Source organism: Alligator mississippiensis, chromosome 2, assembly GCF_030867095.1.
Source record: "Alligator mississippiensis isolate rAllMis1 chromosome 2, rAllMis1, whole genome shotgun sequence".
Classification (NCBI taxonomy): domain Eukaryota; kingdom Metazoa; phylum Chordata; order Crocodylia; family Alligatoridae; genus Alligator; species Alligator mississippiensis.
In genome coordinates, this window is record NC_081825.1 from 102,283,018 (window position 1) to 102,307,412 (window position 24,395).

The 24,395-nt window shown below is 44.9% G+C and overlaps 1 protein-coding gene across 3 annotated transcripts in view; it reads left to right on the plus strand.

Moving 5' to 3' along the window:
• The window catches only part of FREM3 (FRAS1 related extracellular matrix 3), a 129,531-nt gene that overhangs the window by 51,219 nt on the left and 53,917 nt on the right, over window positions 1-24,395 (plus strand). For all 3 annotated transcript variants that reach the window (XM_059722027.1, XM_059722026.1, XM_006275641.4), the window contains exons 3-6: window positions 1,851-1,997; window positions 8,831-9,061; window positions 10,235-10,360; window positions 18,525-18,776. In XM_059722027.1, the coding sequence (XP_059578010.1) occupies window positions 1,851-1,997; window positions 8,831-9,061; window positions 10,235-10,360; window positions 18,525-18,776 (756 nt within the window). The remainder of the gene's footprint in view (window positions 1-1,850; window positions 1,998-8,830; window positions 9,062-10,234; window positions 10,361-18,524; window positions 18,777-24,395) is intronic.

Genomic DNA, 24,395 nt, shown 5'->3' on the forward strand with positions numbered 1-24,395 from the left:
TTGATGAATGTTGTTTCTAAGGTGCCATAAAAATGTTGGTCAGACATTTTTGCTTAAAGGTGTAATTGATTACAAGGTGGAAATGTCAAACAAAGTCAGACGAGGAAATAATTTTTTCTATATAAAACATGCTTGCTTCGGTTTTAAACTGCTACAGAATCTTTACTTTTAAAATTAGAGTTGCTCCTGATTTACAGCCCAGTCTAATTCACACTGTGGTCAGCAGGAGTCCTTCACTTGATTTTTGTCAGGCACTCCTTATGTGTGTCATGGAGTTTGAATTGATCCTTTGGTGTTGGTGTAAGGACTTGATCTTGCATCACTGAAGTCAGTGGGGGTAATTTTATTTCATTGCAATAGTTTGGCCATTAAATGAAATCAGAATCAGGGCTTTTAATTTTAATGCAAAAATTCCTGTATTCATTCTAGCCCCAACTTGGATGAGTTTAATTTATTCATCAATTACAGCAAAAAAAACCTCCTGAATTTTAATGAGAAAAGTATGGATATTTTGCAATATCAGTTTGCGTCATTTTTAAAATGACGAAGATATTGAACATTTAATTGTATACGTAGTGCTGATACAAGTAGAGAATGTTCATATGTTCCTAGCATATGAGTTTGTATTTTGACTTGTGTAGCAGATGCACTGTACAAGCAAATCACAAATTGCTATTGATTCTTGACAGTATAATTGTTCTTGGCCTCTCAGTGGTTATCATACTGTCCACGTTCTGTCCTGTCAGCATAATCCTTTGTTTCACAAACCCTGTTTGTTTCACAAACCCTTTGTTTCATACAAACATCCTAATTTGGTCTGTTACCCCAAAACCAGAAAGCCCAAGGGCCCTGCAGTTGGGCACTGTGACCTGGTGCCACCTCATCTTATGTTATGGAACCATGTAGTACATGGCTTCAGTTCCCAGCCTGTGCATCTGCTTGCCTGTATCAGATGCAGCAGACCTTGAAGAAACTTTTGTCACAGACAGGCATTTAGAAATCAATTAACTCTTGATGTTGCTGTTGAACCATTATTCTAATGCATATTACCTTTACCTGTAAGCCAGTTGCCAAAAGCAAACCTCTAAATACCATTTCCCAGCCATCATCAGACTGGTCCCTTCTCATCTGATCCACAGGGCAAAAAGGTTGAGCACCACTAATACAGATAATTGCTGAAACTGATCTTTTTTAACAAGGATGTTAGAAAATTGGAGCGAGCAAAGAAATTAGTCACAAAAATGGTTTAAGGGCTTGAGAATGTATAATAATGCTAGTTGTTGGCAGTTTTAACTGCTCAGCTAAAAAAAATGAAGCTGATGCTTTGGGGGTGATTTATTTAACTTTTTCTTCTCACCCCCCCCCCCCCCCCCGATTTTTTTCTTTTATCTGGGCAGGACTATCTGACATGTTAACTAATATATATTTTCCTAGTAGTAGAAAGGGACACTTAAGCACAACTTCAGTGCATTTTGCACATCTAGATTATTAAACAGATAATTCTGTATGTGATAACTTTACCATGCAATACTAAGAATACTGCAAACATTTTTAAAAGAGCAGGTTAAATTCCAATCATGTCTAGTTTTTTGGTGCTGTTAGAACAGCAAAAACACCTATGAAGATTGAACTTGGCACCTTTGAGGAAAGCTTACAATGGAGCATTCATTATTTCACATTTGGGCACCTCTTTTCCCAGGTGTACATAGATTGGGGGGGGGGGGGGGGAGGAGGGGGGAAGTCTGGATGTCATTGGAAATGCATGTAAAAGACACTCAGAGAGAATTGTAGCCTTCATTTGACATTCAAGTACTTTATCCTGACATTTCTGTTATTCCCATGAATTACAGCAGGGAACAAGCTAAAGAGCCAACCCTTTCGTCTAAACTGGGCTTGGATTTCACTAGAGAAAGACTACTATGTTGTAGATGAGGACTCCAAGTTCCTGGAGGTGACTCTGAAGCGCAGAGGATACCTGGGAGAGACATCTTTCATTGGTGAGTTTGGTTTTGTTTTTTTCAGTTGTCCTCTCCTTCAATAAGGAGAGGCTGAGTTTTTTAAGGAGGATCAGTAACTATATCATAGCTGCTCTTCTTTACCTATATAACACCAATGAAGTGCAATGGTAGTACTATAGTCATTTATTCCTTAAATGTAGCTCTGTTGTAGACTGGTAAGTCAGTGCTCCACCTCTGAGACACCTAAGTGAACACATGATATGACAACAAATGGTAACAAACATTATAGGGTTTAGGTCAGGTTACAGTGAAAAGATCACCCTTCCTCATTTGGATGTTCAATATGAGCTTCCAGTTGCAATGAACAGCCTTATTCACAGGCCATCAGGGCAGCCATCCTCCTGTTCTCTGCTGTATATATTACTCTTCACAACTGTTCCACAGACACTACCATTCTCCTTTGGCAGTGAGACCCACAATGCATCTCATATATTGTGGTAGGCTCCCCAATCCTCAAGCTACATGCAGCTGGTGCTTTCTGCCTGTCTTCCCATTGCCTCCTTCTCAGGTTAGTCACTTAAGGCAGAATGTCACCTAGTTCATAACCAAAGTAGGAATTATTCTGTTACCTCCTCTGGGTGTATAAGTGTCCCCCAGCATAAGACTAAGATCACCCTCCAGGGTTATGCAAACATCTCCCTTTTCCTATAATTGGGGTACTTACTTTCCAAAATAGTATAATAGGATTGGTCCTACACACTGCTTGGGTAACTCAAAGGTGGGATCAAACTGCACTTTGGTTATGCACTAGGGTGCATAAGGGTTGAAAAGGAACAGGATTGAAATGATGTAAGTGTATCTCCTATTTCTGTACCCAGTCCTGGCCAAGCAAATCATCCAAATGACCTAGCATTCTGGAATACTAAGGGGGCTGGAACTGTACCAGCAGCAGGCAGCTGTTTGTTATGAGCAGCCACCTGAACACTGCTTCCATCTAAATACGCTGGGTCCCTTTTCCAACTCTTTCTAAATCTCAGGGATGTTAGGGCATCCTACTGCACTCCTAAGACATCTCCAGTCTGTGGATGGAGGATGAGTAGAATTATGGGAGCAGGACTGACTGACTGTATAAAAAAATAAATAATGCTGCAGACAGGGATCTATAACCTTTAGATACTACATAAAATCTTACCTTTTTTTCTTCTCTGTCTTCTCTTATTTGCCTCAACCACCAACCTCAAAACTCCAATCTAATGTAGACTTGAGTTATTTCAACTAATGAACCATATATGTGTATATGAACTTAACATCTGACTCACATGGTCTGATCCTGTGAGTCAGACCCTATGACTCACCTATAGACGTCATAATATTTGGATGGCAATTGTGTGTCATATCATGCATACATTGTATAAACTCCACCATGTGGGAACACATTCCAAATCCACACAAAGCTTGTTTCATTGTGCGTGTGTGTGTTTTTAACCCAGTCCTTTTATTAGCCTGCAGACACGATAAGATGATTAATTGAGAGTAAAGTAGTTGACTTAATATTGCACTTATAACATCAATGAAATTTTTGGCATGCTCTGATGCTAACCCTCTTTTTTTTTTTACAAAAGAGGGTAAGCAATAAGTTCATAGAAACAATCTGGTAATATAAGAAAAATATCTATATGTTGTATAGTAACCTCTCACTGATGATGACTTATCAGGACAGCCACAGGGCTTGAATCCAGAAGCTGTCCCAATCAGCTAGTTGTCAGCTGGCAGGGACCACCTGGCACGCAAGCCCCTGGGTAGTCCCTGCCAGCTAATGAGGACTGGTCTCTGGGCCATTCAATCAGCTGTCAGGGACTACCTTGGAAATCTAGTCCCAGGGCAGTCCCTGCCAGCTGACAGGAGATTGGGAAGGCCTCAGGTTTCTTGCCCTGGGACTGTCCCAGTCTCTTGTCAGCTGACAGGGACTGGCAGATCAGGTTCAAACTGCGGGGCTATCCTGTTCAGCTGATTATCAGTCAGCTAATTCCAGTCCTAGGGCAGTCCCTGCCAACTGATGGGAGATTTGGAACAGCCCTGGGGATCAGCTAATGGGACCATTATCTGCTAGGGGTTTTCAATCTTGTTTTAACAAGTGTACCCCTTTTGTCTCAAATTTTCAGCTCATGTACCCCTTTATGTTTATTGAGGCCCCTGCGGTGAGGGAGGGGCTGGGGCTGAGGCTGGGGCTGGGGCAGGCACTGCAAAGCCCAGGCAGAGCACGGGAAGGAGCCATGAGCAGCTTGTCCAGGAGGTGCAGCTTCTGCCACTGCATGCACCTGGGGAGGGCATGGGGGCGTGTACCTCTGGATCTGCACATGGGGTGAGGTAGGATGCCATTGTGGGCTGGGGCTGGGGCTGTGCTTGGCTCTTCCCAGCTGGGGCTGGGTCAGGTTGCACTCAAGATGGGTGGTGGCAGTGCTGGGAGAGGAGGTATGGGAGGGCCTACAGCAACTCCAGAATTTGCCATAGGCCCCCCCAATCCTCCCTCTAAGTGCCGCCACCCATCCTGAGCACAGCCTGGCCCAGCCCCCCACTGGGAAGAGCTCAACACTGCCCTGGCCCCAGCCCGCAGTGGCAGCCCTCCTTCGCCCTGCACGCATATCTGGGGGCACATGCCCTCCATGCCCTTCCAGGGGTGCATGTAGCGGTGGGAGCTGCCTCGCCTCTGCCCCTGCACTCCCTGGATGAGCCACTTACTGCTCCGTCCCGCATTCCATCCTGGCTGGGCAGCCCCTGCTGCTGCCTCAGCCCCAGCCCCACTCCCTCCCTCCCCCACTGCTGGGGCCTCACTCTGCCCCCCACTCCCCTTCCCTCACAAGAGACTTGCCAGCCAGACCCAGCTACTCTCCATGCTGCTGGGCTGCACTCCTGGCTGCCTGCAGGCTGCGCCGCAGCTGCACACACACATGTAGCACTTATTGGCCACATTATCTGACACTTCAGTTCTGCATACCTGCTATGACCTTTAAGTACCCCTAGGGTTATACATACCCCTGGTTGACAACCACTGAGCTAATCCATTGGCTAGCATGGTCCATTCCAGGGCTGGAATCTTGCGGTAATCTCTGCCAGCCAACTGCAGATTGGGACTGTGCAAGGACTCAAGCACTGGGGCAGTCCTAATCTGCCGATAATCAGCTAATTGTTGTTTAGCTCCAGGGATCACAGGGAGGTTTAAATGGCCCCATTTTTCCCCAGAGCTAGTCAATGATCAGCTGATTGTCATGCATCAAACTTGGTGGTACAGAGGGAACCCAGGATTATGATCCCGGGTTCCCCTGGCCCCAGCAATATGTCATTGGGATCTGATGCTGGATCTGACAATCATGCCTCCATGTGTGGCATGGCAAAAAGCGTGGTTGTTCATCAGATCCCATTAAAGCTTTAATTGTATATCTGCCAGGGGTGAAAGAAATTAAAAAAAAATAGGATACAAATACACTGTGCAAAATGTATTAGTTTTTCTATTAAGACTGCCTTCAATAAGCTGTTTAAATGGATGGAATAAACCATTAAGAAATATCGAAGTGTCTTTCTTATGTGTCCCAAAAATATTTAGATAATGCAAAGTAAAAAAATCCATTGAAATCTCTGGATACACCTAACGCAGAAATGTGAAGCTATTTTAGGAATATGACTTGTCTCACTTAGACCCAAACTTCACATTCACAAGGCTTTAGTAACAGGCTTTAAGTCATTGCTGTCTTCCTGGCTGTTCTGGCATCCCCCATGGTTGATGTCCAGGTTTCTGTGGTGACTTCTTGAGCACCTGTGCCAGGGGCAGATTAACACAGGGCCCAAGTCTAGGGGCCCCTGCCAATCAGGGCCCCCCCTGGGGTGCCAGAGGCAGTGGGCATCCAGGGCAAGCAGCACATGCCTTCTCCCCTCCTGTCAGGCTAGAGCCAGAGGCTAGGGGGCAGGCACAGGGCTCTGGGCAGGTGTTGGTGGCTTCCCAGGGCTGTCTATTGCCAGGAGACCCCATGGGTGGCCCCACTCCCACTCTCCACCATCTGCAGGCAGCCGCCAGGCCCAGTGCCACTGGGACAAGATGGAACAGGCATCCCTACTCTGCCGAGGCCAGCAGAGGGGCAGGTGGGCAGCCAGGGGTGGTGTGGAACCCATTTTCCTCCCACCCCTTCCCCAGGCTGTCTCCGGCCCTGGCCTGTCCCACAGGTTGGTTCCAACACCAATCTCTGCTCTGGGATCCTGCACACTGACTCCCTCCTACTATTCACTTTATCCTGGACGGATAAGAGGTGCAAAAGTTGTTTTTTTTTCATTAATAGAGGGACAACAGACATGCTTGTTTAATGAAATAAGAGCTTTATCCAGTTTATATCTGACATTCATTTTGAAAAGTTGACTTTTTTTGCAGGCTACTTGCTGTGTCCAGTCTCTGCTGGCAGAGCATAGTAGAGAAGTTGTTAGGAAGCCAGTGACATTCCTCTGATTTCTTAGGACAGCTTTAAGTTGGCTGGAGGCAATTTCAAACTCTGCTATTTAGTAGCAGCTCTCAAGGGGCCATCTACTAGCAAAGGAAAGCAAGAGCACAGCCTGGTGAAGTCATGACCTTGGTATCGTAGACTGGCAGAAGAGGGTTCTATGACTATGGTAGACTCACTCTCTCTCAGCAGAAGAAAGACATCCAGTCTCTCCTCTCTGTGCACCACTGGAGTGGCACCACTGGACAAGAGTATCCCAGAAAATTTAGCTTATCATTTTCAGTAACATTTTTCACTTTAAAAAGTTTTAATTGCTTTATTTAATCCACACGACTTGTATCCTATAGCACAGACCCACCGTATCAGGTTGTTGTCTGAAAATTCAATTAGGAACTCCTAAATAGTTCTGAAGTGTAAGAACTACAGCTCCTAATTTAGGAATGATTTCATACTTCACAGCTTTCAGACACTTTTGCAAGATATCAGATTCTCTTTGAACCAGGTAGGGTATTCATCATGACAAACATTAATTATTCTCAGACAAAGGAGGGTAGTGATTTATAATTGCTGTTGTCAAACGGAAAATAAAAAGAATTTAAATGTTTGCACTGCTTCTGGTTAAAAACCTAAGATAGTACTGAACTCCCAAACCTCACAATGTAATATAGATTCTTGCTTCATTAAATGCATAGCTGGAGTCTACTAGTGTGCGCTTATTGTTTCTATTGGTTTTTTCTTTTTGAAAAAACTGAAAAAAGTAAAGTAGAAACCCTTTACATGTTAAATGAAATAACTTCCTCTTATTTTGCATTACACATCCTGGTGGTTGTTCTCTCTTTCTCTCATTCATATATGTGTATGTATATATTAGACTGTATAATGTATGGTACTTTCTCACTTTGTTAAAATATAGTTTTTTATGTAAATAATGTGAATTTCTGTATCATCACTGCTATGGTCTAAAAGTACTTTATGGAGATTAATGAATTAAGCCTTACAATCCTTCCCCAGTTATTTAGTCAAGTACTATTAGGACCATTTTACAAATGGGTGAATCAAGAAAGAGAGTAAGCTTTCAATAATTTGAATAAAATCAGTTAATAGAAAGTTAATAGTAAACTGGGACAGAAAATCCATGGTACTTTATTTTTTGACTAAGTGATGCTACCTCAGATGTATAAGAACAATTATGTTAAGCTAAGGTAGATAGATAGGTGTCAGAAAAATCTGGTTATTTCCTTTCTTGAGACAGAGTATGTTGACACAAATGCACAATGCACTCCATGCACATATTTGCTTTCCCTATTTAGTTATTTTATTTAAAATGCATCTCATAACAGTGTTATGGCATATCTGTTTCCATTTAAATGGCACAACGTTCAAATTTTGGATCTCTGTCTTTCTCTGGTGGTTACCTAGGTACTTTAACAATTGCTCTGTTGTTCTCATTGGGGTAATTTCTTTCTTATCACGTAGATTTTTCATGGCCATGGGCTAGGGCTGTCAATCTAGGTGACAATTCAAAACCATTGAATCAAATCCTCAGTCAATACAAATCTGGCTTGAATAAAATGGATCCACATGCAACTCCAAAGGAAAACCTTGTTAGCTGGCAGGATATCATCCCAATGGAAGTGGTAAATCGGGAATACTAAGCAAAGGTTAAAACTATCCTGGTAAAAAAGCTGGTAGGGAAATAAATTTGCATTGACAAGGAGCTAGACTAAATGACTTAACAGAGCCTATTTATTTATTAGGAGCTTCCATATAAACGAAGCATCAAGAGTCATGACAATTTATAACAGTTAACATGTAGTGACAAATTTGCACTGGCATGGACAAACTTTTAATATGGCTACCTTAAATGAAGACATGCCTTGCCCCATCCCCAAAAAGCAGGCAAGAGCTAGGGTAGTATCTACAGGTTATCACATAAGTATGCAACTGTTTGTCAGTATAGGCTGGCATGGGTATATATGCATTTTATACAGGTAACTTGAGAGCCCAATCCTGAAAATGCTTGTGCATAATTTTACCCACGTTAATAGAGCTTTTCAATTTCTGGATTTGCAAAGCAACTATGTGCATACTAATACAGAACTAGGTGCCCATTGGTTTAAGTTAGTGGAACTGTTAACACAAATGAAGTTATTTTTGTGCATAGATATTTGCAAGGATAGATTCTCCTATCTACATTTTAAAATGGGCCCCATGCTGTATTGGCAGAGAATGTTTAGTATATACACAGTATAAATACTTGTGTGTAAGATGTCTTATAATTATAATCTATTAGCAGCCACTTTTAAAAAAAAATCTAACTTGTCACTTGGTTTTGCTGATATTCTCTTTTTTTTGTGGAGAATAATTCTTCTAAACTTATTTGTACAGGTATTGGAACTAAAGATGGAACAGCAGAAAAGGATAAAGATTTCAAAGGAAAACCTCAGAAACAGGTCCAGTTCAATCCAGGACAGACCACAGCTACCTGGAGAGTGAGGATAGTCATAGATAATGAATATGAAGCATCTGAAACTTTCCAGATTGTCTTGTCTGATCCTGTTATGGCTGCCCTGGAATTTCCAGAAATGGCAACTATTGAAATTGTGGATCCTGGTGATGGTATGCGGCATTTACCAGCGGTGTAACTACTAGAGTTGGCACCTGAGATAAATTTCATGGGAGGGAGGAGTGGGCACATAATTCCAAGAGTGGGATGAGGGGTAGGCACATGGTTCTAAACAAAATAACAAGTGAGGAGGGCAGAGGCTGAAGGGGGCATGGGTTCTGAGAGCAGCAGAGGAGGAAGGAGGGGGAAGTCAAAGGGGTGGGGAATCTAAGAGCCTAGGTTCTGAAAGAGAGAGCAGGTTGGGGAACAGCACTCTTACTCATGCAGAGACTCCTTCACAATCCCAGACACGTGCTCTACCTGCCCCAGCTGTTCATCTTAAATCTGCAGCAGTCAGGGACTGTTTCAAAGTTTTTGGCATGGGAAGGCTTCTGGGGCACAGACTTCATGGGGATGGGGGTGGGGACCTAACTTGGTTCCTGGAGTGAATGCTGTCACCCCACCCCTAGTTATATTACTGGCACTTACAGCTCCTCTTCTTTCAATTCCTAACAGAAAATTCATGCTTCCAAGAAGTAGTGCTCACCCACAGCTTACAAGTTCAGGAGCCAAGTGCTGGGCTCTTCACTCCCTTTTATGCTTATTCAGGCAACATTTCTGTTGCAGCTGTGAATCACTATCCAAGTACTTAGCAAAACATGGTCAACCCCTTTGTTGTCCAGATTTATACTCCCTGGGCATGTCTACACATTCCTCTTTTAAGTGGGCTTAGCCTAAAATCGCCATTTTAAGGCACCTTAAGAGTGCATGTCTACATGTGTGCAACCTTAATGCACCCTGAAAATGGTGATTTAAGGCTATGTGAGCCTAAATTTGATACCTGCATAAAGCAGATATCAAATTTAGGCATGAATAGCTAAGTCACATTAGCGCACATGTAGACATGCTAATGCGCATTAACGCTGTGCTTGTCAATAGATACACAATGAATTAATGTGCATTAGTGTGTTTGCACATGCGCTAATGTGACTCGGCTATTTGCACCTAAATGTTATGCACCTTAATGTGCATTAGCATGTCCACATGTAGACACGCACCTGAATCACCTTAATGCACCTTAAGCAAAGGCGCATTAGGTTTAGGCATGTGTAAATACATGCGTAGACACACCCCATGTGATTTAACTAACATCAGCACTGAATGTGTCTCTCTTTTTCTCTTTTTAGAATCAACAGTGCATATTCCTCAGCTAGAGTATAAAGTAGAAGAAGATATTGGTGAGCTGTTCATTCCTATTAGGAGATTGGGAGACATCAGTCAAGAACTAATGGTCATTTGTTCCACACATCAAGGTTTGTTAGTTACTCAAGTAACAAAGATAGGGTGCTTGTACACGTGACAAAAATTGGCCATTTTAGCAGTTTTATTGTGTCACACGTGCGGGGGGGTTTTATGGTTTAAACAAGTTTGCTAGGTTGCAAACTAAACCACATCCACATGTAGTTTAGTTTGCAACATAGCTATTTGTAACATCGCAGCCTTTGGCAGCTCACCCCTCCTGCTGAGGCAGAGGCGGGTTGAAGGCAGAAGCAGTGAGGGTCCCGATACTTTTTTTTTTTTTTTGTGGAGCCTGCCCATGTCTCCCATGGCCAGAGAGCAAGCTTCCAGTGGGTAGAGTGGCCCCTGCGCCTCAGAGGGCCCTGGTCTTTCCCTCTGCATCAGTGGCACCCCCTAGGGCCACCCAGGAGGGCTGCTAGCGGGCAGGTGCTGCCCCAGCTCAGGCTCGGGGAACAGTTGAAGCTAAGGCAGCACCCGCCTGCTAGCCACCTGCCCAGATGGCCCCAGGGGGCGCTGTCACCATGGAGGGAAGGTCCAGGGTCCCCCACAGCTCAGGGCCCACTGGCAGCTTGTCCCCCCTCCCACCACCACCACAGGAGAGGCAGACAGGCACCAGGGGGCAGAGGGAAGGAAGGATCAGGCCCTCTTGCCATTTTTTTTTTTTTCCTCAGTGGAGCCCGCCCACAAAAGCCGCTCCTGCACTGTGCTGCCTCTGAGCTTCAGGGGGGTTTGGTCCTTCCTTCTGCAGCAGCAGTGCTATCTGGGCAGAATACTAGCTGCATGGGTGCTGCCCCAGTTCACGGGCAGCACCTGCCGGATCCAACTCTTCTCTAAGCCTGTGCACCGGAAGCCCATTGGGTGCTGCTCCCTGCACGGGCTTGGGGAGGAGTTGGATCCAGTGGGTGCTGCCTGCAAGCTGTGGCAACATCCGTGCAGCTAGCACTCCACTGGGGTGGCCCCAGGGGCAGTGCTGCTGCAGAGGGAAGGACCAGGTCCTTCTGCAGCTCAGGGGCTGCACGATCTGGTGGCAGCTTGTGTGAACAGGCTTCGCTGAGGGGAAAAAAAGCAGCAAGGCCTGATATTTGTTTTTTTAAATTTTTTCATGGAGTCTGCCCACCTCTCCCGCAGCCAGGGGGCAAACTGCTGGTGGGCCCTGAGCTATGGGGAGCCCCAGACCTTCCCTCCAAGGCGGCAGCACTCCCAGGGTGGCACCTTCTCACTAGCAGCCCATCCAGGTGGCCCTGGGGGGCACTGCCACCATGGAGGGAAGAGCCAGGGCCTCCCCGCAGTTCAGGAGCTGCTCATTCCACCTACAGATTGCCCCCAGCCACAGGAGACCCTGGCAGGCTCAGTGGGGGGAAAACAGGATCGGGCCCCTTACCATATGTGGCAGGGTGCTATTGGTGCCTGCCACTTTAAGGGCTGGAGCAGGTAGCAGCCAGGTGCTTGACTACGGTGGCCATTTTGAGACCCAGCATATATATAGGGTGAAGCTGCAGTTAGCTGCTGGCAGCTGTGAGAGAGCCGGTGGAGTTGAGGCTTAGGAATAGCTTGGAGGTTTATGGGCTGGGACTGTGGGGATGGAGAAGGCTCCTGGTCCTGGGCATGACCTAAAACTGCATCCTGCTGGAGATGGGTGGGCTGGTGGGGCTCCTGGTGGCATGGGAGCCTCCAGGAAATGCCAAGCCAATTACCACCCCAGTGAAAAGCGGGTCAGAATACCTTAATAATCTCAGCTCCCACAGCTGAGTGAGTAACCCCATAGTATGGCCCGAGAAGGTGGACCCATGTAAGAGAGTGTAGGCTAGGTGCTCAGAAGCCTGACTTGAGGCACCCTCAACTGGTGAATGCTGGGGCCAGGACCAGAAGGGCCAAAAGGGCCATGGGCCCACCACAAGGGATGGGCAGAGCCAAGAGCCTGGGGTTCCAACTGGCCTTGGAGATGAGGCCAGGGCCTGTGTGGCCAAAAGTCCTGGGAGGGCCACACCCGAGAGGGGGAAGAGTGCAGGGAGCTAGGCAACCCAGAATGAGGGCAGGGTAGGCCGCCTGATTAGGAGGGATCTAGTTGGAGTCCAAACTGGAGGAATATGGGGCCCAGTGTGGGGCTGGAGACATTAAAAACGTAGATGCCATCTGCAAGGCATGGGTTGTGATGTAGGGAAGGTTTCAGAGTTGCAGATAATGCCCCCTGGCATCAGGGCAGGAAGTGGGCAGCCTCCTGCCTAATTCACACCATCATTACGTATCATCAAGGCATAGCAGGGGAGAAAGGTGGGCAGTTGGCCTAGAAGCACGTGGATGGGCCTAATCCAACTGGCCCTGGGAAAGCCCCCTGTTACACCGTAACAGTGATGGAAGCCCCTAAATTGAAACAGTGGATTTTTAAGAATCACAGTTAAAAACCCACCATTTCAATTTAGGAGACTAAACCCACCCCCCGACCCCTGTCATGCGTACAAGTGGCCATACTCAGCAGGTATTAGGGGGGTCACAGGAGCACTGCACTTATATGAACAATTCTGGGCGCCACACTTCAAGAGGGATGCGGATAACCTGGAGAGGGTCCAGAGAAGGGCCACTCGTATGGTTAAGGGCCTGCAGACCAAGCCCTACGAGGAGAGACTAGAGAAACTGGACCTTTTCAGCCTCCACAAGAGAAGGTTGAGAGGCAACTTTGTGGCTGCCTATAAGTTCATCACGGGGGCACAGAAGGGAATTGGTGAGTTTTTATTCACCAAGGCGCCCCGGGGGGTTACAAGAAATAATGGCCACAAGCTAGCAGAGAGCAGATTTAGATTGGACATTAGGAAGAACTTCTTCACAGTTCGAGTGGCCAAGGTCTGGAACGGGCTCCCAAGGGAGGTGGTGCTCTCCCCTACCCCGGGGGTCTTCAAGAGGAGGTTAGATAAGCATCTAGCTGGGGTCATCTAGACCCAGCACTCTTTCCTGCCTATACAGGGGGTTGGACTCGATGATCTATTGAGGTCCCTTCCGACCCTAACATCTATGAATCTATGAACAGTATGTAGTTTGACAGACGTTGGATTGTCCTCAGAGTTAGTATGAGTTTTTCCATTGGTTTTGCCAACCTTTGGATAGTTCACCAAATATTATTTTTGCTCACAACTTATTTTTCATTTATTTGGTTTGCATGTGAGGGAGAGTTTTCATCGCATCTGAGGTGCATTTTTTGATCGAGGTACAGTTATCTTTACGTGTTGAATGCCTGATATATGCTAAATTTTAAAAAGTGTATGTTAATCAGTTGGATAACATTTCAGTGCTAAAGGATAGAAATAAATAGGAACTTATTGTACAACTAATACTTTAAGTTTTTCCTGATGTTCTCATTGTTCCTAGACCCACACTAAGTACTATTTCTATCTTAATATTAGATTTAAAGGCCAGTCTTCAAGGTGACAATTATACTTTCTGTTGTCTCAACACCATTAATTGTTTTATACCTGTCTAATATTATGCACATGGAATAAATCATTTATTGTTCACTGACCAAATGTTATAAAATGGAGAAACATTTATTACTGCTTGGAAAAAAATGTTTAGTTTGTTCTGAGACAAAACTGCATTTTGTTTAAAAAGAGTAAGTATATATTGATATTTTTTAAACAAATGTTTCAATTTCTGTAACTTTTTTTTCCTGTACATGACCAGAACAGTTAGATGCATCAATGAATTGTTTGTTGGTAGGAATAGGCATTTTTCATCTCGAGTTTCTTCTGAAAAATGTCTCCCAGGTCTGATAAGGGTTCCATGGATTTCAGTCTACAAAGTTAAGCAATTGCAGAATTAGTGGCCATATGCCCTAATGCACAGCAGTAGATACTGAAATCATCATAAAGCACCTTAATGTTGTCTTAGCTACTGAAAATAGATTTTTGCAGTTTGTGACCATATTCAGATCATAAAGTTATGCATTCAGTGTAATTATAAATTAACATTATTCTGATATTATAAAAGCCTTAGTCTGTCTGTCCATAATGCTTTATTCGCACTCTGATTGGCTGTCTCGGCAGCCAATCAGAGTGCTCTACACAGACAGCGACAGACAGTGGAGTGGCCCCATGACAGTGGGGACTGAGGAGCCGGAGGGGAGGGGGACGAGGCCAGCAGAGCTCCTTGTCCCCTTCCCCTGCTTCTTAGAGGTGGGGTCCAGAGCACTGCCATAACAGAGGATGGAGCAGGGAGGTGAGGCTAGTGGTGCTGGTCTTGCCCCCCCAGTTGTGCTTCTTGGAGGCAGCAGGGGAACAGGGGAGGGAGGGGAGCAGGAAGGGAAAGGGGGTTACCAGTGGCTGCACCTCACTGCAGCCATGACCGCTACAGTGGTCGCAGGCCCCGGCCCTGGCCCAAAGAGGTGGGGGGGAGTGGGGAAATGGCCCAGGCCCCAGTCTAAAGCGGTGGGAGGAGGTGGGGAATGGCCCCAGCCCTGGCCTCTTCCCTGGCCCCAGCCTGAAGAGGTAGGGAACAGCCCCAGCCCTGGCCTCAGCCCAAAGTGATGGGGGGGAGGTGGGGACCAGCCCAGACCCTGGCCTGAAGGGGAGGTAAGAAATGACACAGGCCCCAGCCCTGGCCTGAAGTGGTGGGGGGAGGTGGGGAGTGAGTGGCCCTGTCCCAAATGGGAGTGGGGAAACGGCTCTGGCCTGAAGTGGTGGGAGAAGGTGGAGAGCAGCCCCGGCCAAGGGGGTGGGGGGCGGACTGAGGCCTCTCTCCCTGCCCGCCCTCCTATCATTCTTGACGGCCAGTTTGCTAGTATAATATAATGCTTTTGAAGATGAATTGTCAAGTGAAGATGAAGAGGAAACAGAAAAACTCAAAACTGTGTACAAATTCCTCACTGACTGTGTCACTGAACATAGCAATACAAAATACATTGTAGTGTGCATTTTTAAAATATTCTTTTCTGTGACTGGAAAATCCTTTGGCACCTTTTGCTTAACAAAAAGCATCTTAGTGATAAATAATTTGGCATTGTTGTTGGCACTGGTAATCCCATTGATTTTTGTGGGACTCTCAGTGCAGTTTTCCACATATATCCATTGAGGGCTCTAGTTCTACTATTCAAAATTAGTTCTGCTGCAAGTAGGACTAACTCAACCTTCATACCTGAAGCACTGTTACAGAAATAGTGTTTCATCATTGTGGAGTTTTCCCAGCAGTAAGTCTTTTTGTGAGACTTGCTACCTTTGGAAAAGGGTTCCAGAATTCCTGTTATGATGATATATATAAGAACACTTCCAACTTTAAACATGGAAACTGCCTTGACCTCAATATCCTTTCTGAATGAGTGCCATACAGTATGGAAATGCACAAATTCTTAACCTTTCTACTGAAATAGTAGTTAAATTTATATTGTAATAGGAACTGGTATATCAAAATTAACAGGTCTGGGTTATGGTTTCCACTAGAAGTAACTGAAATAAAGTATTAAACATATTGTGCTTTCTCAGTGCCTTAAAAACTTAGTGTTTTTCAACAGTTGCTAGATTTCTTCATTAGAGGGGATGTTTTATAGAGTTGGTTATAAACTACAAAGATCAGATACAGTTTTAGACCTTAATCATCTCTAAATTCAGATCAGTTTTTTGGGTGGCTCGTAATATAGCTAGGTGCCAGATACAATGTCAATGTTCAGGCCCAAATCCCAGCTTCAGCAAAAGTTCAGGGGTGTACAAACCCAACTTTGTGAAACTACTCATTTCCAATCTGACAGTATAAGGGATTACTTTAGTGAATACTGATAGTGTACTAGGGGTCTTGGTTCATACCACAAGAACATTCTGTGAGGGGGTTTCTTTAAACAAATCTTAATTTTCCTGAGATACACAGCAAAGTCAAGATTATTCTGTAATCATCAGTCTGCCCACCAGAGTTGATTATTATAGAGTCTACTATAAATTGAAAAAGGAAGATGACAGAGGAGGGAAAAATGCTAGCTATTATAAAATATACCAGAGAACTGTTTGATGATCAAAAATGAAATGCACTAGGGGGAATAGATTTAATAAAGATAAGGTAGTGGACATTTATAAATGAAACTAAGCTTCTGATAGACTAGAATTTAGCCTGAGCAGTAAGATGTGAAGGTCTTCATGAGATTCTTTTTTTTTTTTTTCATATCAAAATCCTCTATCAGCTAATCACAGCCTATGATATCAACATTCTGCATGCTTCATGAACAGGGAAAATGGAAGCTCATTCTCAGTGTTGTAGCTTGTTTTAAAATAATTATTTCTAATAGAAGTTTCTATTTCACCTCTTACCTTAGCAGTCGGTCAGAAAGCTTCAGTTCCTAGCAGGAATCTTTAGAAAGTGAAGGATTCAAAGGTCATTTGTTCCTTTATCAAAGACTTGCAGGGGGTGAATAACTTCCCCCGTCCCCCCACACACTCTTTTGTTGTTTACTGGGGCACAGAAAATCCAACTTGGGGCTTTGCATCCCTGTAGGTTGTCCCTAAAGGAACGCTGTGTGCTTACCCAAATACATAGTTACCTTAATTGTCACATTGTTTGGGGGGGCAGATTGAATCCATAGAGGGAGTTGCTGGGGACCAGGAGAGTTTGGCAGGATCAGGGTGGCTCATGGGGTCTATGGGGAGTGGTGGGGGAGTTGGGTGTTCTCTCCCCTACCCCTGGGTGAAGGGGCTTTTTAACCCCCCAGCCCTCCCCCAGATAAACAACACCCCCATCCCACCCACCACTCCCCCAACCATGACTTAACTTCCTCAGCTCCTGGCATTGCTGAATGCTGGTAAAACTGGCATGAGGAGCGGTTTGTGAGATGTTGCGTTAGCAGACCTTGGGCGGGGGGTGGGGTTGGCTGATTGTTCATCTGGGGGGGAGGAGAGAAGCCAGGGGACTAAAACTAGCCCAGAGCCAGAAAGGGGATAGGAAAAGCACAGCCCTAGAGTTAGGGCCATTTGCTAGGCTTTCCCAGACCTGGGCGCTGAGAACTGTACAGAAGGTCAGGACATTTAGATCAGTCTAAGTTAGACTGCCTCAGAGGTAGGGTTAGCTTAGATTGGCTTAGCCACTTTTAGAGTGATCTGATTTCCCTGAACTTCTGTACGGTTCACACTTGGATCAACCTAACTGAAAATCTAAGTGTAAGGTCCGCATCTGGGCAAACTAGATAGATAGGGTGGCCATTTTTAATTTGATCTAAACTCCCTATAACCTCCCCAAATGTATGTACGTACCCTCAGAGTTCAGAGTAGTACTTGTTGGGTGCATCTACATATGTGCTTTAATGTGCAGTGGCCTATTTTACTGTGTATTAGAGCGTCGTTTCAAAACCCCTTCTAATATGCTATTGCACAGTAAAATTAGTCTACTGCATATTTAACATCACTAAAAAAGTATGTGTTTTAGCTACTGCACCGTAGGGCAGCCTAATGCACATTGATTAAGTACCTCACCTTAGAGGTACTATATTTATTGTGCAGTAGCAAAAGCACATTAATGAATGTGTAGGTGTACCTGTTGAATAATAATTGAGACTGTTCAGAGTGATAATGAAGCAGTTTTAATGAGGAAATAGGATTATGTACATTTATGCCAAAATAAATATTACCTATTGACATCCTGGCCTTTTAGCAAAGGTGAAACCAAGCATAAGTGGATTTTTTTTTAACCAGAGGATAAAATGAGATTAGTTTTGTCTTTTTATACTATATAAGAAGGAAAGAGTTTTTGTTTTATGTCATCAAAATAAATTATTTTTTATACATACTCTGTTGGTATTTCAGTATTTGAGTGTCCTGTAAACAAAGGTTGGAATTAATTCTTTGCTTTCTCACTAACAACCCATACAGCCTCATTGATTTGTGCTTGATTAAGCATTATAGGAGCTGGCCCATAAAGATTAGTTCAAGAAAGTATGCCTCAAACAAAAAATGTTTTTGAATAAGACTGTCTTTTTTCATTGTGTTTAAATAAATTGTAACAGTCTAAAAGTTGAAAACAAATGTCATGATTTTTTTTCACTTTTCACAAAACATTATGGGAGTAAAAAGTAAGCATTTAATTGTTGTTTCACAGAGATTATTCCAAATATAAAATACATTAGCACTTTTTATTCAGTTGCTTGTGAATATTCATCAAAGGTCCCTGTATTTAATTTGTTACTAATAATTACCGTTGTTTATTTCTCTCTCCTTGTAGGTTCTGCCACAGGCACCGTTCCGTCTTCTGTCTTGTCCTACTCTGACTACATCTCCCGTCCCGAAGATCACACCAGCATCATTCGCTTTGATAAGGATGAGACAGAGAAAACTTGTCGCGTAATCATTATTGATGATTCCCTCTATGAGGAAGATGAGACCTTCAATGTTACGCTAAGCATGCCAATGGGTGGACAGATTGGTCCCGAATTTCCTAGCACCAAAGTAATCATCCTGGCTGATGCAGATGATGGTGAGTGGGAACAAATATGTGTGGCCTTTAGAGATTTTCCTTTGTAGACTACAGCACTAAGGGATCTTTTTGCCATATTTATTTCTACTGAACAATGCCTATGGTTAAGCTGGCTTATGTAACTTAAAGCATAGATCTGCCATTCAGCTGTTTGTGACGTTTGAAGAATAGAGTTAAGATCAACAGGCTTTGTGAGTCTTGGCCCTAGGCATATATTACTTGGAGTAATGCTGCTGGGACAGGGGGACATTGTCCCTGCCCCAGCAGAAGGCAACCTCCCAGGGCTGTCTACTGGCCCAGTGCTCCTTGCGAGTATCTGGGCTAGCATCCAGGGGGAGCCTGGAGCTCCCCCCAGTAGCCACAGGGGTGCATTGCAGGGCTTCAGGGAACTGGCAGCAAATCTTCTCCCTAATCCTTGTATGTGTAGACACCTACCCAAAAACCCTTACTGTGCAGTAGCTTACTGCACAATAAATCTAGGCTGGAGTAAATGAATGTGTAGCTGTGCCCACTATTGCCTTATTTTGTGGGACCAAAATAGCGACCAGACAGCTTAATATATAAGTTCCCACATTGTCTTTTTACAGTTAGTTGGTTAACACCGGGTATTGCTATCATTATTGCTGCAAATATTGGGGTTTTTTACATTCATTTAGGTTTTTGTTTGTTTGCAATGAGAAGCTACTTTATTTTCTTTTTGTTGTTTAATACCATTTCTCTAATAACCATTCATCCCAAATTTAATATTATAAGCATGATAGTTTTAAAGACACAATCTGGATCCAGCAAGGCAAAACTCCCATCTGTTTCAAAGATGCCAGCATTTCACTTGATGTTTTCTCTTACAGAATATAATCCTTATTTAGCAGATGGGTGTAATACTTTATTTCATGAACAGATAAGTTAAAAGTTTTTAAAAGAACGTCTCATAGGCATGAGCACTGGGCCTGGTAATGTGTGTAGTTTTCTCCCCTCATTTCATGGGCATGACTTTGTAAAACAGAATATTTAAAGAGGTAAGACATGCATGTTGATTAAACTCAGGCAGGACTTTTTAGATGCTTCAAGTCAGTGGCCATGTTTATATAAGATATTGACTGCCCAGTTGTTACTACACAGTCATTTAATACTTGCATATCCAAGTCCTAAATGACTGACTGCAGTAACCGGCATTACTGCACAGTAGCATTCCCGCACAGCTTCCTGGTGACACTGACTGCGCAGTAGCTTGTAACTACTACATAGTAGCATTGCATCATGGTTCATGCCATGTGACCCTCTGGAATAATGGGTGAATGAATTGAGTCTGCTCCAACATGCTGTAATTTCAGCACATTGGAGTAGTGTCCCTGCATGTGTACAGGCACCCAGAATGTGAGCCTTCAGTAGGATCTTAGAGGGAAAGGCCTACTTCATGGTAAACCATCTTTTTAGTAGGATTTCCATATGCTCAGTTCTAAGAAGAAAAGCCTATAGTTAGTTCACAGTAGGCATCTCTGTGTAAGAGATTTAGATTTAACAATAAAATATCCTGCAAAACCTTGCATGATGCACAAGGTTGTTGCATTCAGATGCTCACATGTGAGTAGAGGCTGTGCTTGGGTGCAGGTAAGTTTTTGGTGGTCTGTTAGCTATAGTACTCCACACTGAATGGTACAGACTCAGCTCCCAACAACCTTACTTGCAGATCCACAAGGCAACAGTGGGATGAGGTATGAGTATAGAATAGGTATGTTTGATGAGCAGTAGTTTAACTTTTGAGGCTAGGGACAGACATTCAAAAAGCCTGAATTGATTCAATCTTTGTAGGTTAATCTAACCTGCATAGATTGCACTGATTTGCAAGTGAATAGACATTCACTTTTGATTCAGGAAATGCAGGCACATGCCCACAGTGGCTCAGGCCAGAAGCTGGGGGGTGCTAGAGTGAGCCCTCCCTTCTATTACACAGTACTGAGCTGGGGAGGGTGATGGCCAGGCCCTGGAAAGACATCATGGTTAGGGAGGGGTTTAAACCCCAACCCTGACCTGCACAGTCCCCAGCCAGAGTGTGGGGGGAAGTAGCCGTTGCCAGGCTTTTCCCTCGCTCGCAGCTCAAGGGGCAGGGGGTGTTGCCAGACCCCGGCCCCAGCTAGCACTCTGAGGCAAAGGGGGCGGGGGGAAAGCTGCTTGTGTGGACTTCGTGCATCTATATTATCCTGCTAGCTAGTGCTTTGTATTTGCTTAAACTGACAGCACTGATAGGTCCCATTCATTGCAGACCAAGTCATTTCTCACACCTCTCTCTGTCCCCTGTTGAACATTGACACATTGTGGGATGGGGAGCTGCACTTTAACCAGGCTCAGTAAGTGATGTGTGTAAGCAATCACCAGCACTAGTCACTGTACAAGGAAGCTTCATTTGATATAAGGGTTTCAGGGCTGTGGCTTTGAAGCAAGCCAGCAGCCATCAGGGAGCTTATCAGAACACAAAGCTTATTACCCCATCAAGAAAACAAAAGCTTCCCTCTCATTAGTTCAAGCTCTTCTTAGTGCAGGGTACAGGCATTTTGCAAGGCATTTGCAAGCCACTGGCTACTTCCTCAGGAAAAAAAAGTGGACACTTCTGTCTGCCTTTGTTCCAGTGAAATTGGAGACACACACACATAAACACCTCTCAGCATTAGCTAGCATGGTAGTGACTGTACCGCTGTGGTCCCTACCATGTGAGGGGAAGTGGGGGTGAGGGGAATCCGTGGTTGAACAGCAAGTGGTAAGAGAGGGTGGGAGCACAGGGAAGCCTGGCAGATGCTGCTTTGTCCCTGTCAAGCAGACCCCAGCCATAGTCCACCACCCCCTTCTCAGCCAGCTGGAGCTTTGGCTAGGGAGGAGAGAGGCGGGGTCAGCCCTGTTCTCTGGAGCAGACAGCCCAGCCCAGAGCTGAAAAGCATGCTGGGATGCTAGGGGACTCTGATTTAACTTAAATCAGGAAGGGGTCTGGGACAGAAGTTCCATAAACCAGTTTGACCCAAATCAGTTAAGTCTGATACTATGTTCAACCAGGTTTAACTTAAACCAACTTCGGACATTTTGCAGCTGGCTTATATGCTTTAGTAGCAGCACCTGGGGAAGGAAGAGCATGCTGTGGCAGCAGCAGTCAGGGATGTTTGTTTTTTTTAAGTAAGGTCCCTTCTAGCCCCTAACAACTATAGATTCATAGATATTTGGGTCAGAAGGGACCTCTGTAGATCATCGAGTCTGACCCCCTGCCCTGGGCGGGAAAGAGAGCTGGGGTTAGATGACCCCAGCCAGGTGTATGTCTAGCCTCCTCTTAAAGACGCCCAAGGTAAAGGAGAGCATCATCTCTCTCAGAAGCCCATTCCAGATTCTGGCAACCCTTACCATAAAGAAGTTCTTCCTGATGTCTAAACTAAATCTGCTATGAAACTGTGAAGTCCAGGAGCAGTTTAAGACTCCTTCTCCCTTCCTCCTCCCCCTGCTCTCCCCTGCATACCTCCTCTCCTCCAGTAGTCAGTAGCATTTCCCCCATCTCCCACATGAACAGGGTGCAAACCCTGCTCATTATCCCTCTGCTGATGAGATAGGCTTGAGTGTTCAGCTCAGGAGTGCACAATTAATATCCTCATAGACATGATCCTGTGCCAATGAAGCCAATGGAAGTTTTGCAGTTGGCTTCAATAAAAATAGGCTCAAGTCCTCAGATAAGATAGGTAACTTGGTAGGCACATAATGAGGAACAAAACAAGGAGGCATTATCTTATATATTGCTAGTTAGGAGTAATTTGGCAGCCACACTACAGTGGTCTTATTAATGAAGGATCAAATTTGACATGTGCTCCCTTTCCTAATGATTGTTGTTAGTTCTACTCATGTATGCAACAGTGCACATACCTGTGTGTGATCAAACACAAAGAAGGCTTATATTTTAGAGCATTGATTTAAATTATACTTCTTTCTTTCCAAAGGATGCCTAAAATTAAAGAGATGTATTCTCCCTCCTCCCCCCACAGTGCCTGATGGTTCATTGCTCAAAGTGAACAGAGTTTGAACTACAAGACAATGTTATTTGATAGTTCATTATCACAGGTATCAAAATTAAAAGGTATATTTTAAAACTGAGGCTTTTATAGTGCCAACTGCTGTGGTATTAAAAATGCATACATCATATCAGTGAATGTTACAGAACCTGACACCTAAACTTTTTCCTGCTTATGCTAAACCTAGAACAGAAAAAAAATTCAAATATCATCAACATAACTGAATAAGTCAATAAAACTTTGCCACATTCTGTTGCAGCATCAGAGCAGTATGCTGATCTGCAGTCATATCAAACTGCACATGTACTAAATACACAGTGACAAGCCACTATTGAATCTCAGTACTCATATGAAGTCTTCTTTGGCACTAGCTGGGTTTAACTCAATATATGAAAAGGCTTAAAACCTAAACATTTCTAAAGCTAATTATTATTCCCCATCCTAGAACATCCTAGGTAGCATTTAAGTCAAAGGAAACGCCTGGGCTTTTTGCCTCAGCGCATGTGCTCACACATGCACTTTGTTGTGAAGCAAATTGTGCCACTTGGGGCAAAATAACCCTGCCTGGCTCCTCCCAAATCTGCAGCCAGGGGGAACTAGAGACTGGGGCCAGCACCTGTGCTGTCCCCAGCAGTATAAAAAGCTTCCCTGTCCTGGTCGCATCAGTACAAAAAGCTGCTCTGGCAAGTAGCTTCAGGGCTTCTCACTCTCAGGAACTTCTGGGGCCCAGCCAATTGGTACCTGGGGACATTACCCCTTGTGCCAGCTGGACTGTTGAAGCAGCCCTAAGAATTCCCTGTACCCTTTACTCACTGTAGCAGTCTGGCAGTGGGGGCTGCTGCCTGGCTGCGACCTGCTGCTCACCTGCCAGACCTGGATGAGGCATCTGCCCCTCTGGGCCAGCAGTCAGTGGGCTATGGCTGCAGAGTTGGCCTTTGTGTGGCACTACTGCCATGTGTACCCCCTGCCTGGCCATCTAGGCAGCTATCACCTGGAAGATGTTCTGGGTGTGATGGCCTGCTTTGAACTGTCAAAACATGGTCTCCTGGCTCCAGTTGGCCAGGAGGTCAGCCACAGCCAGCTGGGTCCAAGGTGCCAGCTCTGAGTAGGCAGGGTCCTGATACTGACTTCCCTAGCAGGAATTCTGGTGTTCCATATTTGAAAACTGAAAAATCCCTCATAAAAAAAATCCCAAAGTCACTCTGTAAAATACCCACAAATCCATGTACTTCCATAGTTAAAACAGAAGACCACTATAAAGAGACAGAGAGAGAGAGTGAGAGACAGAGACAGCAATCAGGGGTTACCCCCCCCCCAGGGGCTATGACCCACCCCTGACAGGGACTATGCCTCCTGCAGGGCTCACATGCCCCACCCCACCCCCGCTTGCTCCCTCAGCCCCCTGGATTGCTGCCCCGCCTGCCTCCCTCCACTCCCCCAGACCTCCCAATGGCTGCCCACCCAGCCCAATCCCCCACTTGCACCCCCAGCTCCCCATGGCTGTCCCTGCAGCCTCTTCTTACTGAGCAGCGGCTTGGGGTGTTCAAGGGCCTTCTGGCAGAGCCCCCGGGGCAGCAGGGCC